This window comes from Malaclemys terrapin, chromosome 23, assembly GCF_027887155.1.
Source record: "Malaclemys terrapin pileata isolate rMalTer1 chromosome 23, rMalTer1.hap1, whole genome shotgun sequence".
Classification (NCBI taxonomy): domain Eukaryota; kingdom Metazoa; phylum Chordata; order Testudines; family Emydidae; genus Malaclemys; species Malaclemys terrapin.
Window position 1 is genome coordinate 14,606,339 of NC_071527.1, and position 17,002 is coordinate 14,623,340.

General features: G+C 55.6%; 1 protein-coding gene across 5 annotated transcripts in view; it reads left to right on the forward strand.

Annotated features, from left to right (window-relative positions):
- Positions 1 to 17,002, forward strand: part of ADGRL1 (adhesion G protein-coupled receptor L1) — a 94,785-nt gene that overhangs the window by 49,390 nt on the left and 28,393 nt on the right. For 3 of the 5 annotated variants that reach the window (XM_054012460.1, XM_054012461.1, XM_054012465.1), the window contains exon 4: positions 4,841 to 4,950. In XM_054012460.1, the coding sequence (XP_053868435.1) occupies positions 4,841 to 4,950 (110 nt within the window). Of the gene's footprint in view, positions 1 to 4,840; positions 4,951 to 15,156; positions 15,214 to 17,002 lie in introns of those variants that run through there. The other 2 variants (XM_054012464.1, XM_054012463.1) reach the window with 2 other exon arrangements.

Genomic DNA, 17,002 nt, shown 5'->3' on the forward strand with positions numbered 1-17,002 from the left:
CTAGGGGGCTGTGTGGGGAGGGGTGCTCCAAGGCAGGCTGTGCTGTGGGGGGCAGTGAGATCTGGGGGTGAGGGCTAGGGGTGGGTGGAGTCCAGCAGAAGAAAGAGCAGGCAGGCAGGCATTGGGCGGGCACAGGCAGCGTGTGGTCTGAGGGCACACTCCGATTACTGTACCAGCGTTTCTGGCTTTTCCAAAGAGGGTTTCGTTCCTGAGTACCGTGTGGCCAATTCCTGGAACCACGGCTCAGCGGTGTCCTCTCTCCCTGCAGCACTGTCCCCCGCCCCCAGCCTGGGACAGCCCCCAGTCTGGGACAGCCCCTAGTCTGGCACAACTCCCCCACCAGCCTGGCACAACCCCCGCGTCTGGCACAGCTTCCCCCCAACCTGGCTCCATCTCCCCCCCCCACAGCCTGGCACAGCCCTGTGGAGAATGGCTACCTGGCTGGCAAAGGGGCTGTCTGGTTTAGAGAGGACCCATCTCTGCAGCAGTGAGACATCCACAGAGGTTGAGGGAGCGGGGTCTAGTGGTTAAAGCGGCGGGGGATGGCTGGGAGTCAGGACTCCTGTGTTCTATCCCTAGTTCTGGAAGGAAGTAGGTGTCACACTGTCTGGAGCAGCTCACAACGGCGGGTGCCAACCTCAGGGCAGACTGTCGCAAACAGGGTAGACCCCTCAAGCTGGTGGTGTGTGGTATAATGAGATTTCACCCAGCCAGTAACAACTGTGAACTCCCGGATCAGTCGCAGACAGTCCCCTTAGCCTCTCCAGTCTATCCTGCCACCCAGACACACGGGACTGAGTGACAAATGGTCACTCACACCAAAAATCACCATGCTCAGGTCGCTTCTTGCCCTAAGAGACTAGTCACTGACCCCAGACGGTTGGTCCTACACCAAAGACAGTGCCTGTAGCCAGGCCTGGACCAAACTAGCTAAAGGTTTATTAACTAGGGAGAAGGAATCCGAGTTAGTGACAGAGTAAAGCAAGCGAACAAACACACACCAGTGAGTTACCAGCTCGCTCCTGAGAGTTGTCGTGATCTGTCAATTCCACGTGTCTCTCGGGGCGGACCCAGGGGGCAGCCCCTGGGGATCTCTGGCTTCAGTTTGCTTTCTCTGCGCCCCCCCCCCCCAGTTCAAACAGCCAAAGAGATGGAAGATTTTCCTGTGGCTTTATTTGATTTCTTTCATTCAGCTTCCAAGCAGCATTTGCCAGGTGCCATTAACCCAGCCTTTGTACTGCGATGGTCCTTGATGGCCCGGCTGATCCAGCTAGCCCTGCTGGATGGGTGGCAGACCAAGGCAAACATTTTCACAGTTATAAAGCAAAGTCAGGACTCCTGGGTTCTATCCCCGGCTATGGGAGGGGGTGGTGCCTAGTGGTTAGAGCAGAGGGTGGCTGGGAGTCAGGATGCTAGCTTCAGTTCCCACCATTGGGCCTGTGTGAGCCAGACTCCCAGAAGCCCTTGCAGCAGGAACAGGAGTGTTGCAGGGTGAGGTGGGTGGAGAGATCACCACCTTCCTCCTCCTGGCAATGCCTCCCCCCCCGCATCCCTGCTGCCAGGGAGCTCCAACATCTCCCCCCATACCCGCCCCCCGATCCCTCCCTCGTTAGCTCCTGCCACCTGCTCTCCCTGGCAAGGCTGATGCAATCGGAGAAGGGGTGGACGGGGCCGTTCCCCGGGGCCGTCGGCTGCTAGAGCAACCTGGGCTCATGTCCCCGGGACCCAGGCAGGGCTCCCCCGGGGCAGGGCAGCTGCCATCTCATTAGCCACGGCTGTTTGCCAGCGATGGGCAGGGAAGGGAGGGGGGCCCTCTCCAGGCTCCCACCACCTGCTCCCCCAGCTGGTTGGCACCAGGCAGCTCCCAAATCCGCCCTGGCTCCAGCCTTGGCTAGGGCTGCGGGAACTTCCTGGGGGTCAGGGTGTGGGAGCAGGACTCCGGGGTTCTGTCCCCAGCTCTGGGAGGGGAGTGGGGCCTGGGGGTTAGTTCAGGGGGGCTGGGTCCCACACTTTTGCTGTGGAGGTCACAGGAGACTTTGAACCCCCTTTCTCCTGTGCCCCCCCACCCCCATTTGATGCATCCTGCAAGGGGCTGGTCCAGATATCTGTTCATTTCCACTCTCTCCCCACTTCTTTCCTCTCCCTTCCATTAGCCGCCCGCCGCGAGTTGGCCAGTCCTCAGCTCTGACCTGGGGGCGGGGAACAGAAACCTCCACCCCCACCCTGGCATAGGCAGGTCAGGGGTTCAGCAGGCTGCGGAGGGGGGATAAGTGGAGCAATGTCGCCCTCCCGTGGCCGTTCTCTGCAATTACAACAGCATGCTTGACTCCCAGCTGGGGGGAGCGACTCCGGGGGCTCAGCTCCATCTGCCTCTGGACTCTGCTCGCTCCTAAACACTGACCGCTCCCCCCAGGTCTCCCCCTTCCCTCACCATGGCCCCCTCTTGGACCTGGGACATCAGACTGGCCAGGACATCGGGGTTCTTTCATCTTTGACACCAGAGGTACCCTCAGGTTAACGTCTGGTCAGAGAACTCCCAGGAATCACCCCCCAACACACAAGGGATCTGCACCCTGGGGCACGAGCACCAGGAGTCACCCCCCAGTCCCCCGAGGGGTCCATGCCCCAGGGCACAGGCGCTAGGGGGAGGAGGGAGTGGGTCGTACCAGCATCTTCTCCCTCCCACTGGGAGAACAGAGGGAGTCTTTGACCCCTACTTAGCTTTACCGAGTGACTCCCCCAGCCCATCCCTGTTCCCCCTTTGGGGGCTGCTCACTGGGTCCTGAGCCCCAAGGGAGTCCCAAGCAGCCGCGAGCTTAGAACCCCCAAAAGGAAACGTGTTACCCGTTACCCTGCGGGACTTCCTGCCACAGGAGGCAGCGCGGCCAAGGGGTGCTGGGCAGGGTGGGCCTGAAGGAGGGTTCCTAATTCCCCCCTTCTCTCTTTATACCCCTCCTCTTGCCATCCCGCCATTCCTGCTCCCCCTCCTGCTTGCACGCTTGCCTCGTTCGTTCTAACATCCGTTCCTTCTTTCCCGCCCCGCTCCTCTTTCTTTCTTTTGTTCTTTCTGTTTCTTTCTTCCCTTCTGGCTTCCTTTCATGCTGTTCTTCTGTCTCTCTCTCTCCCTTGCTTTGTTCTCTCCCGCTCTCTGCTGGGGGACTGAGCCGGAGAGGCCGCTAAAGGTGAAATCAGGGAAGCAGGTCTTCCTGGATATTTATTACTCCAATCTTGGACACTCAGCCTCAGCTTGGAGACAATAGGGAGCCAAACAATGAGGGGCCCCCAGCCTGGGGCTCTCAGCCCCCCAGGAAACCCCGTCCACAGAGCTCATGTAGTTTGGGCAATTATCCTGGAGTGCTTGCTGGGAAAAATACCCCCGAGCCAAACCTCCCCCTCACCCACACCCGGCCTGCCACAGAGACGTGATTGTAACAGGCAGCGTGGCGGTGAGAACCCACAGCCTCTGTGTGTGTGTGTGTGGGGGGGGTTGCATGGGGGAGGGGATGTAGATGGGGGCGTGCTGACATGGGCATGTGGAAAGGGGGGCTTGTGCATGGAGGGGGGTGCAGGTGTGTGGAAGGGTGGAGCAGTATGTAGTAAACGTGTGTGGGAGGGTGAATCTACACACATGGGCATGAGTAGGTGTATGTGGGGGTGGGGGGGTGGTTGCGTGTTTGGAACACAGGAATCACCCTCCTGAATGGGCCCATCTACCCTGGTCTCCCGGCTCCAGCCACTCACATCAGCTGCTTCAGAGGCTGGTGCAGGGAGCCCCCTAGAGGGCAGTGATGGAATAACAAGCCTAGATGGGGCCTTTTACCCCTTCGCTCAGTGCCCGGGGTTCCAGCCCTGATTTCACACTTTTTCTCCTGCCTGGGATGCTCTGGTGACCCAGCCGTGCCCGACCTGTCCTGCTGCGTTTTTGGCCCCGGTCTCATTCTCTGGCAGTGGGTTCCACAGGCCAATTCTGCCCCCTAACTAAAGCAATCCCTTCTTTCAGCCTGGTCGTGGTGCCCTGGGCCCCGTGTTTTGATCAGGGCCCAGCAGAGGGAATCTCTGGGCTCAGGCTGAGATACTCAGTGGGAGAGGGCGAAAGGCGAGACAGCCCTGGGGATTGTCTGCCCTGGATTGAGACACCATAGACACCTCCAGCCGGGCAGATGTACATCACGCCTTGCAGACGGGGCTCATTCGGTGCCATCTCCACATTTCACAGCTGTGGAAACCGAGACACCGAAACGGGAATGGGTTTCTGCACGCCGATTCTGTGTCAGGGCTGGGAAGAGAACCCAGGTGTCCTGACCCCCAGTTCCCTCAGCCTCACTCTAACCCCTAGTCACCACTCCCCAGATGTGGGACTAGAACCCAGGTGTCCTGACCCCCAACCCTCCTACTCTAACCCCTAGGTGCCACTCCCTAGACGTGGGAATAGAGCCCTGCTGTCCTGACCCCAGCCCTCCCTGCTGTAACCCCTAGGCACCACTCCCCTGAACTGTCCAGACTCCCAGTCTGAGGCTTGAATGTGCTGCCTTTAGGGCAAGACATAAAACCAAGGCCCTGACCCCCTGCAGGTCACTGAAGACCCCCCCAGCCCCGCGCCCTCCCCATGTTTCTCACAATAGTCAGGACATGAAACCCAGCTTCCTGGCCCCATCCCAAGGCCAGCCATCTCCTCGTCGCTTCCTGACATCCCTCTCCTGCCCAGCCCTGCTCCTGTTTCAGCCAGGGTTCTGCACTGCCCTGACACACCCCAGAGGTGGCCGCATTTCGGCACCGTTATGTAGCATCGCTACGGGACTGTCTTTAATTTATCGGCCCCCGGGCCCCCTCTCTCCCCCAGGTGCAATAACCGGACGCAGTGCGTGGTGGTGGCTGGATCGGACGCCTTCCCGGACCCCTGCCCCGGAACCTACAAGTACCTGGAGGTCCAGTATGACTGTGTCCCATACAGTGAGTCCCATTCTCATTGCTCTTTACAACCGTGTCCGGGTCCGATTTGTTTGCTTCCCTCCTTGCTGTGAAGAACCTCCCACCCAAAGCGGGGGGAGACCCCCCCAGAACCGGCTCCCTGATCCCTGGCGCTGTGGGGGGGGGGAGGAATGATTAGGGCCAGGGCTAAAGGATTTGGGTGCCTCGCTTTGGCTCCATCCTTTGGGGGAGAACATGCCACGGGAGGGGAGGGGGAGGAGATGCTAATGGAGGAGATTCCCCCGCCCCCTGCTGTCACTGCTGGCCCCAGTGTGGTGCTAGGGGGCGCTGTGCTTCAAGGAGAGGGTGTGAGGGGCTTGGTAGGGGGTGTGCCCCCCTCGCAGTCAGTGTGGGCCCCAGGAAGTAATAGAGAAGCCGGCAAACCCTGGGGTGCTGGGGGCGGGGGGGGGGGGCGTATCACGTGTCTCGCCGCTGAGACTGCTGGACACAGACAGACCCTGCGGTTCCCTCAGGCTCTCCAGCCGGCACTGCCCAGCGTCACCCCTAGAGGTTGCCTCGCGTCCCAACCACGCCTAAGGCTACCCTGCAGTACCCTGCCCATCCCAAGGGGGCACTGAGGAGCAAGGCTAGGATGGGGGCCTGCCCTGCTTGTTCCGGGGTGGGGGGGATTGTACCTGTCCCAGGAGGGGGCTGAGTGGGGAGAAGTGATTGACGACCCACGTGTCCCCATGCGGTGGGAGGGGAGTGGGGTCTAGTGGTTAGAGCGGTGGGGGAGGGTGGAAGTCAGGACTCAGGTGGGAAGGATCCTGGAGCTACGTTTGAGGAGGGAGCATCTTTCTGGGGCAGATTTCTGGCAACGGGGGCCCCTGAGCAGGGCTGGGTTTGGGGAGCACCTGCCCTAGGCCAGAGCTGGGGGAGAGCCGGCAGATAAACACAGAGGAGCAGAAGGGAGATCTGGAGTTGGGGAGGGAAGAAAGACTGTGTGTGTGTGTACATGTGTGTGCTCCGCATGTGTATGCATGTGCTCCCTATGTGTTGTGCGTGTGGATGCGGGCACATGCGTGTGTGCTCTGCATGTGCGCACACCCCTCTGCCCCCACTCAGTTCCCCTTCCCAACACACTCCCAGCAGCGACCGGAGCCGCACGTGTGTTGGAACCAGGCCAGGCTGACAGTCCCCTACTCCTCTTGGGCCTGGGAAATTCCCTCCTGAGGAGCAGGTCTTCCTGCATGGAAACAGGAAGTGGGGTTCAGGGAATAAACAGGAAGTCAGGGTTGGAAAAAACAGGAAGTCCCACCTTAGCAGACTGATCTGGCTCTGTGACAGTTCCCTGGCCTCCAAGGGAGCCAGGTCTAGGGTTGCCAATTTTGGCTGGACGTATTCCTGGAGGTTTCATCACATGACATAATCTTTAATTACAAATTAATCTTTAATTCCTGGAGACTTCAGGACAATCCTGGAGGGTAGGGCAACCCTAGCCAGGTCCCAGCATAGGAAGCAACAGGAGGCGCTCGGCCCCCCAAATCCTGCCCCCACTGGGTGCCCCCAAACCCTAGGTACTCCAAAGGGATCCCGGGAGAGTGACCCCAGCTCTGGGGTGCATGGTGCGATCTTTGCTCCAGCTCATCCATGCCCACTGGGGGTCAAAAGAGAAGGAACAGCGGGGTGGGGGGGTTTGAAGCCAGCGCTACTGTCTAAGGGAGCCGGTTTTGGGGCGCCTCTCTCCCTCTGGGTCTACAGCAAACACCCCCTGTCCTCTCTCTGCCGCTTTGTGTAGCGCGAGCCAGGGCATGTCATTTCAGGGGTGGGGGGCGTTGCTTCCTGTTGTTTGACGCACTGTCTTTTTCCGGGGGGCTGGGCTGGGGGGGAGGGGAGCCCTGGTAACACCCCCTTTGGTTTCTCCTCGCAGACAGAGCCGGAGCCGAGAGGGCGTCAGAGTCCAGCGCATCCTCTTAACCGATTTAACTCCGATTCCTGTTCCTTTTCCTTTCAGCTCTGCGGGGGACGCGCCCAGACAACCTCCCTCATCTCAGGATATAACTGACTCTACCCCCCAACAGCACGGGGGCACCCCGCTGAGACTGGGCTGGGATCTCAGACGGGCTGGGCTGTGAGCGGGATGGGGCTGGAGAGAGGGCTAGGCAGGAAGGGTGGGGGGAACGGATGGCAGGGGGGAGCGACGGAGCATGGAGAGGAGAGAGCTGTAGAGATGGAGGGCTGGAAATCGGAGCCTGCCAAGCTCCGCTGATTTCTCCCAGCTAAGGGCCTGGCCCTGAGGTGCCAGCTGAATGAGTTTTCACGCACACACATGTACAGTTGCACACAGATGCAGGTGTATACATTGCACATGTGTGTACACTGCACACACGCATGCACACAGATGCACACGCCTGCACATGGCACACGTCTGTATCCTGCACACACACATGCACACAGATGCACGTGTGTGTACACTGTACATGTCTCTATACACGGCACACACACATGCACACTGATGCACATGCCTGTACATTGCACACGATTGTATCCTGCACACACACATATGCACACCCCTGCACATTGCACATGCCTGTATCCTGCACACTCACATGTGCACAGATGCACACGCCTGTACATTGCACACATCTGTACACAGCACACACACATACACCCAGATGCACACCCGTGCATGTTGCACATGCCCAAACTCACACCCGGTATCCGAGAGGCAGAGCATTCCTCTCCCTGCCTCCTCACCATGTGGCTGCCCGTGTCAGCTGGGCCAGATCCAAGGCGTTGTGATTCGGTGTAGGGTTTATCCCTCACCTGTTTACATCAGCTGGGCCCCTCTGCCACTCCTTGATTTCCATTCCCATCTGCCGCTCCTTCCTTGGGAGAAGTGGAAATTGACATGTCTCCCCCCCCCCACTCCCACCCGCTCATGCAACACATTTCAAGGCGACATACGCGCTGCCCAAATGCTTGCCGGGTGGCATCGCTGCAGCGGATTGGCCACCCCTCTCCTCACATTTCAAGGCGCGGCTGTTCTCCCGGCGCTGGCTCGGTGCCCACCATCTGCTCTCCCCCGCGCTGCCACTCACCCAACAGCCAACGTCAGCAAGGGACAGGCGAGGTTCAGGGTGTGGGACTAGCGACGAGAGAGAGAGCGGGGGTGGAGCTCAGCGACGCTGGCATGACGGTGCCGAATCCGGATCTGGCTCTCGGTTACGCTGGGGTGTAAACCCGCAGTGGCTCCCTGGATGTCCAATTCTGCTCCCACCGTGGCCAGGGTGGAAAGCAGGAGTTAGCGCCACCAAAACCGGCGCGTACATCCAAAGTAACTCGGATGAAGCAAAATCCTGCTTTCATGGAGACCAAGGAGTAAATCTGACATCACTCTCTGAAAAGCAGATTCCCAAGTGGGGTAAACTGATGTAGCTTCATTGACTTTAATGGCTCTATGCCCGTTTACACCAGCTGGGTATCTGCGCCTCTGATTTCATTGACTCGGGTGTGTAAATCCAGACTAGCTCACCGTGGGTCTGGCAGGACAGGCCAGGGAGCGGCTTTCTCAGCTCCAGAGCCCCCGGGCTAGGGTCAGAGGCACCTTCTGGGCCTAGCGCTGAGGCAGAAGCCAGTTGGGAATCACTGGGAAGTGGGCGCGTTGGCCCCAGGGTTTCCCATAGGGGAAGGAGGATGGCCAAGGCGGTGGGGCCGACCGAGGGATCTGGGGCAGAAGGGGCCAGATCCAGAGCTGGCGTAAAGCGATGTCGCTCCATTGGCGTCACTCGTCCGCTCCATCCCTGCTCAGGAGGGTCCAGCCAGCCCAGGCCGGGGACCAGCCCATCCTGGCGTCCCCAGCACAAGGAGCTGAGATCCAGCTGTCAGAGGGGCCCCGGCATCTGCTGTTCCGCATTGCGAGGGTGCAGCCCTCCCGGGTCAGATGTGGGGCTGGCAACCTCCGATATGGGACAGGCGGGTCCTGGGGGGGACCTCAGGGTAGCCCAACAGGGCAGGCTCATGGCTGGGATGTAAGATTCACAGCCAGGCCTTGAACCGGCATCACACACACCCCCTCCCGTGAGCGCCCCCCGCTGGAGGAAGAGGCAGCGGAGCCGCTCCTCGACCCTGACTAGCCCAGGGCTCAGGGTCAAGCGGCTATTGTGAATCAGGCTGAGCAGGGCCTTGAACTCGTGTCGTCATCTGCCAAGTGACGCCTCAGCCACGGGGCTCTTGGCCCTTCTGGGAGCTCGCCCGAGTAACCGTCCCGCCCAGGTTTTCATCATAACCGAGCCGGGCCCGTGACGTGGGCTCATTTTGACCTCTCTGCATTTTTGAAATGGCAGGGGAGAGATTTGGGGGAAAGCTTTGAGCTAGCTCGGCTGCGAGTGCAGGGTTTGGGCCTCTGCCCGGCCCTGGGCGTAACACCGCGGGGGTGGGCATCGGCCCCATGCTGGGTACGGGGGAGTGCAGAAGGAGACAGCACAGGCCAGTGATCTAGGAGTCAGGACTCCTGGGTTCTGTTCTCAGCTCTGAAAGGGGAGGGAGCCAGGGCTAGATCCCAGGAGGCCAGGCCCAAAGATGGGCACCACCACGGCACTGTGGGAAGCAGCTGTGATTTCGCACCGCTGCATGCCCAGCGCGTGCCCCCAACTCCCACTGCTTAACCACAAGGTGGAGCATGATGGGAGTCGTGCTAACATGAAGCAAAGCATGATGGGAGTCGTGCTAACATGAAGCAAAGCATGATGGGAGTCACGCCAACCCTGCCAGGCCTCATTCAACTCACCACGACAAAAGCGGGCTTCCATCCTGGAGCACGTCTGGCACCTTCTAACCCACAGTGCTTTGCACCAGGCCGGGATAATCAGCAACCAGACCATCCAGTCCCATGCAGCTCCTCCTCTCTCTCTGCGCTCCATGTTGCCCCCTGCGGTCTGTCTGTCCCTTCCTACTCTCCCGAGGGTGCCCCGGTGCTGTTGATCTGTGGGGGTCGGGGCAGGGCAGGGGTGCAGAAAGCGGGGAGATGGGGGAAGGGGACGGAGGGGGGTGTGGAACTCCCCGCTTTCTTCCTTTTCAGCTGCCTCCGTTCTAACCAAACGGCCTATTTTCCTTCTTCAGGTGCCAATTTTCCTTGTGTTAATTGAATGCCTCTAATTTTGGTTGGGTCTTTTTTGTTTGTTTTTTTCTTATCTATTTAATTTATTTTGGAGGGGGCAGGATTATAAAAATATAATTGTTATAATTGTGCAAATAGAAAAAAAAAAACACAACCCTTTTTCTCAGCCCCCCCCTCCCCCCCCGCCTCTCTCTTTTATTTCCTGTCACATTGTTTCTTTCCCTTCCTTCCCCCGGGATCTCGAGGGGGCGCCTCTGTTTTTTCCACAAGGGATTTGTTAGTCATTGACAGCAGCTGTGTATATTTCAGGCCAGGCCGGGGCTGCCTTTACTCAGTTGGGTGAGCAGTTATTCACTAGTTTATTATTACAGCAATGCCGGGAGGTCTCAGCCAAGATCCAACTCCCCCTTCCCCCCCTTAGTGCCGGGTGCTGCACAGACAGAGAAGGAGACGGCCCCCCTGCCCCCCCCAGCCACCCAGCCACACACACCCACCCACACACCACCCGCTTTACAGCATCACCAGCCCTGAACGGTCAAAAATCCTAGACCCCAAAAGGTGAGATCAGCTTAGGAATCATTTGATTTTAAAACCAGAAGGAATCCTGGCTCTGCCTTCAGGAGCCTCCCTGTCTCATTTCTCTGCAGCCACAAGGGCAACCTGTCAAGGGGCAGAGTCTCTGGTGGGATTGGGCTGGCCAACATAGAATATCAGGATTGGAAGGGACTTCAAAGCAGGACCAATCCCCAAATGGCCCCCTCAGGGATTGAACTCACAACCCTGGGTTTGGGGGGGAGGGGGGGGATAATGCTCAAACCACTGAGCTATCCCTCCCCTCCATGATAGGGGCTGCCCCGGGACTCTTCAGAGCTACACCCCTTGAGCTAGTGAGCTCTGTGGCCTGGCCGTAACAGACTCGGCCATTAGCAGAGCGGCACCAGGAAACCTGTCGCCCTCAGCCAGCACCTGTGCGGACCAGCCGACAGTCTCATCCCAAGTTTTTCATATTTTTTATCCACCCGTCATCACGGGAGCCGAGTTAGGGTTAAGTCCCAGGTCTTGTGCGGCTCCATTGGCAGCAAGGCAGTTCACCCCCCCCCCCCCCGCCCGACCCCACAGCATCCTCAGGGTGGGGCACCGATTTGCCTCCCGCCCTGGCACAAACGCGTGTGGCTGGAGATTTCTACCCGGCTGGTTTGCTCTTTGCCGCTACGGCCTGTCTCGCTAAAGCCCCTGCTGGGCGGCTCGGCGGATGTTAATTTCCGGCTGGAGCTGGTTTTTCCCCTTCCCAAGCGCTATTTTTAACTCGCTTCCCCCTGTGTTTAATATCCTCCCCCCCCCCCCCCGCTAGTCCCCTTTCCACAAGTTCACCAGCTTGGCATTAGTTCTGCGCCGGGCCAGGCCAGCCCTCGGGGCGACCATGGAGCAAGGCAGGGGGCCACCTCGCTCCGCTCTGCACCGCCTTAGCCCCGTGCCCTGGCCGGCTGTCAGCGCCGCCCCACAGATCTCACCGCCAATGGCCGCAGTCCTCTGCACTGGGGAGAACGGCTGACCCCAGAGCCAACCGGTGAGGGGCAATGAGGGGGTGAGAGTCAGACTAGCACTGCTAGGTTGTCAGTCTGTCCATCCCCATAGATTTACCCCTCTGTCTGTCGATCCAGCTCCATGCAAACCCCTGTCTGTCCATCCAGCCCCATACATACCCCTCTGTCTGTCCATCCAGCCCCATGCAAACCCCTCTGTCTGTCCATCCAGCCCCATACATACCCCTCTGTCTGTCCATCCAGCCCCTCGATCCATCCAGCCCCATACACACCCCTCTGTCTGTCCATCCAGCCCCATGCACACCCCTCCATCCAGCCAGCCAACCCCATGCACACCCTTCCAGCCAGCCATCCCCATACAAATCCCTCTTTCTGTCCATCCAGCCCCATGCACACCTCTCTATCCATCCAGCCCCATACATACCCCTGTCTATCCATCCATCCATCCCATACTCACCCCTCTATCCAGCCAGCCTCATAACTCCCTATCTACCCTCAAACACCCCTTCTCTGTATCTACTCAGCCCCATACACAGCGCTCTGTCTATCCACACACACAGCTGTATCCATCTGTCTATCCCCTTTCACCCCCTTTGTCTACCCAGCCCTCTGTCCGTCTGTCAGGCATCAGTAACCTCTGTTGGGGTACAGTTCCCAAGGAGACAGGACCATAAGCCCAGCCCAGGCCCAACTCCTCAGACCCCGCTCCGCCCCGGTCCTTCGGGTCACATCTCACATCCAGGCCTGAATACACGTGTAGCTAAGGAGCCCCGGCAGGTTGGGGTGTGAACCCCGGTGTCCATCCTGGCCAAACGCCAACCTGGAGAATTCCCTCCTAAGGACCAAAAGTGGTGCCCCCTAGAGGGGAAAGGCCCCCTGTCCCATTCCCTGCCCCCCAGAGCCACCCTGGGGTCAGATTGGAGCCAGCTCCTTTCCCCCCTCCCACCCGCAGAGGAGAAAGTTTCCATTCAAAGTGTAGTTAAAAAACAAGGATCAGGGGGTAGCCGTGTTAGTCTGTATCTACAAAAACAACAAGGAGTCTGGTGGCACCTTAAAGACTAACAGATTTATTTGGGCATAAGCTTTCGTGGGTAAAAACCTCAGATGCATCCGAAGAAGTGAGGTTTTTACCCACAAAAGCTTGTGCCCAAATAAATCTGTGAGGCTTTAAGGTGCCACCGGCCTCCTTGTTGTTTTAAAAAACAAGGTCATTTGTATTTAGTCGGAGCCAGAGCTCTCGGCAGAGCACCACGACCGGTGGAGCTCACACTGCCCCCTGGAGCTCGGTGGAGCTGTGTGCTGCTTCCCCAAGCTCTTCAGTGGACCAAGCAGACATTGGAGGGCTCTGTGGGCTCTGAGCTAGGAGGGCACCAGTCCACTGCTAACAGGATCAAGAGGGCAGCGTGGTCTAGTGGCGAGAGCACTGCACTGAGGCACAGAAGAGCTGGCCTCTATTTCTGGCTCTTCTGGGTGAGCTGGGAGGAGCTGCTTCCCTGCTCTGTGCCTCAGTTTCCCTACTGGTATACGGGCGGGGGGGGGGGGGGTGTTAGGATGCTGACCAGGGATTATCGTCACAGGGTAGAGGCATCAGAGAGGAAGGAGCAGATGGAGTGTGGTCGAGGTGCAGTGGGGCCTGGGAGGGTGCAGGGGATAGGGGGGCAGGCCCATCAATCATGACAGAAACAATCCCGGTTTACAGAGCACAGAGGGTTTGCCTCAGTGGGGTAGGAGCTTTCAAAGGCGATGAGAAAGGGAGCCTGGATTCCCAGTGCGTCTGGGAGTGAGACGGGGGGACAGGGACTTAGGGGTGTGATGGATCTATGCCTAGGAACTGTGCTGCGTATCATGTTAGAAATACACCTTTATAGACAGCTGAATGGGGGCGGGGTGGGTGGATAGATAGCTAGGCAGTGGGGGTGTACAGAGAGAGAGAGAGGTGTATAATCCACGGTGCCCCCACATCTTGAATATTCCCTGCAGTTCTGGTCGCCCCATCGCAAAAAAAGATATATTAGGACTGGAGAAAGGCAACAAAATTGATCAGGGGGATGGAACAGCTTCCGTACGAGAAGAAAGTAAAAGCACTGGGAGCATTCAGCTTACAAAAGAGACGACTACGGGGGCACGTGATAGAGGGCTGTAAAATCATGGCTGGTGTGGAGACAGTGACTCGGGAAGTGTTACTGACCCTTCACCTAGCACAAAAGCCAGGGCTCACCCGATGAAAGGAACAGGCCGCAGGTTTAAAACAACCTTAAGTACTTCGGCAAGCACCGCACAGTCAGTCTGTGGAACGTGCTGCTGCACCTGTTGGGAAGGCCAAATCGGTTGGAGGTGTCCCTGGAGGATAGGTCCATCAATGGCTATTAGTCAAGCTAGTCAGGGACGCAGCCCCATGCGCTGGGTGTCTCTAAAGTAAGCTTCTGATGGCCAGAAGTTGGGACTGGATGACAGGGATGAGTCACTTGATAATTGCCCTGTTCTGTTAGTTCCCTTTGAAGCATCTGGATCCAGCATCTCTCAGAAGACAGGACACTCAGCTAGCTGGACCATTGGGCTGACCCAGCATCTCTGTTCTTATGGGATAGATAGATAGATAGATAGATAGATAGATTAGATAGATAGAAGGGGCGGATGGGGATAGATAGATAGATAGATAGATAGATAGATAGATAGATAGATAGATAGATGATGGGTGGATGGGGATAGATAGATAGATTAGATCTGATCATCTACTCAGACCTCCTGCATGACCCAGACCAGGGAATACACTCATTTAGATCTAGGGTGATGAGTGGGCTGATATTGACGAGAGGATTGGTGTCAGCTTAAAGCTACACAACTGAAGATCAGCAGTTGAGGGTGGGGGCGGATGTCTACGAGCCACCTGGGCCTCTTAGTTCAGCTGAGATCCCAGAATCCTGGTTCCTTTGACTGATCAATCAATCTGTCTATTCCCATACACCCACTCTATCTATTTACCTGTCTATCCCCATATACCCTCTCTATCTAACTGCCTATTCCCATACACATCTATCTATCTATCTATCTATCTATCTATCTATCTATCTATCTATCTATCTATCTATCTATCTATCTATCCCCATACACAACCATCCATCTGTCCATCCCTATCTATTTCCTACTGTCCTTTCTGTTCCTGGGGTGCTCAGAGTTTTGCATTTGGTTTTTTTTTTTTTAATTCTTATAATTTTGGGTTGTTGCAACATTTCTTATTATTTTATTATTTGCATTGGGCGGGGGGGGGGGGGGTTCTTGATGTTTCTCTTTCCAAGGGCGTCGCTGCTGGAGCAAAAAAAACCATTGAATCCTAAAAACAAATCAAACCTGATTTATAAAATCCTCCAACAAAAATCCAACACACGTTTTTCTCTCTCTCTTTGCCTAAAACAAGCAACAATTTTAACAATTAAAACGGGCGGGGGGTGGGCTCTGAAAAAATGGGGGTCGGAAGGGCGGGGCGGAAAAAGTTGCGATAAAGAAAAGGTTTCTTTGGGGCGGGGGGGAAAAGCAATTTAATCTCTTCTCTCTTTTTTTTTCTTCTTTCCTTGCACTTTTTTTTTTTCAATCTATTTTTTTTCTTCTTTCTTCCGATGCTTAAAGTAGAAGTGGAACAAAAAGGTAAACAGAACATTACCACTGACCCCCTAAACCTAACACCTTGTTATATTCTCTGTGGCCATATTAAATGTGAATTCCGTCTCCTCTGATCCTACCCCGATCCCTCTTTTCCTAACTTACCTTTTTCCTCCCAGAACCTTCCCTCTCCCCATCCCCCCCCCCCAATTTTCTCTCTCTGGTCTTGTTAATTCCAATTGGCCTCCCTAGCTAAAATACAGGCCCCTTTCGCCACCTGCCCGATGCAAAATACAAGCCACCAGCTCCAATCTGGAAAGGATTTTTGTAACCAAACTGGAATCCAAAGTCTGATCCATGATTCCTTGGCTCGTCTGCTGGTGGGGGGTTGGGGGGGCAACCATTAATGTCTGCTCGACTTTTTACCTCCTTCAGGGGAACTAGTCATGGGGGCTTCCTCTCCGTCTTTTTTTAATCATTCAACTGAGTTTCTCTGCTCCTCTATTCATGTTTCCATGGCAACCAGTCGGGTATCTACCTCAGTCACCGGCTTTCTCTTTCTCCTCTTGATTTCGGTTCTGTCTCTTTTTTATGATTATTATTTCCTAATTCCTTCTTTCCCCCCTCCCTTAACACGGAATTTTAAAAAAACGTGGTTCATATGAGCGGGGAGGGAGCTGACAGGTCAGATGGGCTTATTGATTGATTTAAAAAAAAAATGCCGTCAATTTGATTTCAATTGGCAAATTCGCTTTTTGACTCCCTCTCCTTCGTGGCCAGGCGTTTGGCCAAGGGAGGGGTGGATATCCATGGATTTGGGTGCTTACATTGGTTCAGCATGGGCGTGCCGCTATCCCTGTTTGGGACAGCGCGTGACCCTGTGCGTGAATCCCCACGAAGTCAATAGGACTTTCACTCCCACTGAAATTTATTTCATTAATAGTAGTATTATTTATTATTACTGATCATTAGTACACAAGGAGACTTCAGACATTAGAACAGAAGCACATGCTTAAAGTGAAGCACCTGCTTTACCATGGTGCCGATTCAGAATTCTTTCCCACACCCCCAAGCAGGAGCTCCTAAACCTCTTGGGTTCTTTTAGTAAAAGCCCGGTTTAAAGTGCCCACTTTCATTTTCTTTGACTTTGTCTCATTCCTCCCGGCTTGTCCTCTCTGTTAACCCCTGGAACGCTCTGCTAACGAGACGACGCACAACTAAAAAAACCAGCCCCGATTTGTTTATATATATATTTATGTCTACACACACATATATATATATATATAGACCAGCTTTTTAACATTAGCAATAGTAATCTCTTGGGTATGTTTGTTTGGTTTTTGTTTGTTTTTACTAACCACTTTAATATGGAATTTTATGTTATTTCTTTTTATTCTTTTTTTGTTCCTTTATTTCTTTTCTTCCGATAAATCCAGGGTTTGGGATTCTTATTTTTTTCCTGCCTGTTAAAAGAAATTAAATTAAGCAAAAGCTGCACTCATGGTCTTTAACTCGATCCGTTATTGCCAGAAGGGGCGGGGATGCAATTGATTTTTTATATATATATATATTTTAATTTGACCATCTTGGCCCTTTGTGGAGGGTTCTAGTTTAACGTAAGTACCAGGAACGGCAGGGAGAAAACGAGATTTTTCTAACGAGCATTGGGGCTGTCAGCGGCAGCAGTTGGAAACCAGTAAATTAACAAATTGATAATTGCTCAAGAGACAACAGCAAAAAAAAAAAAAGCCAGGCTTGATTCTTTCCAATCCATGTTTTTCTCTCTTTCTCTCGGCTTATGTTGTATTTCCAAATGCACTGGGGTGGGCAGGGC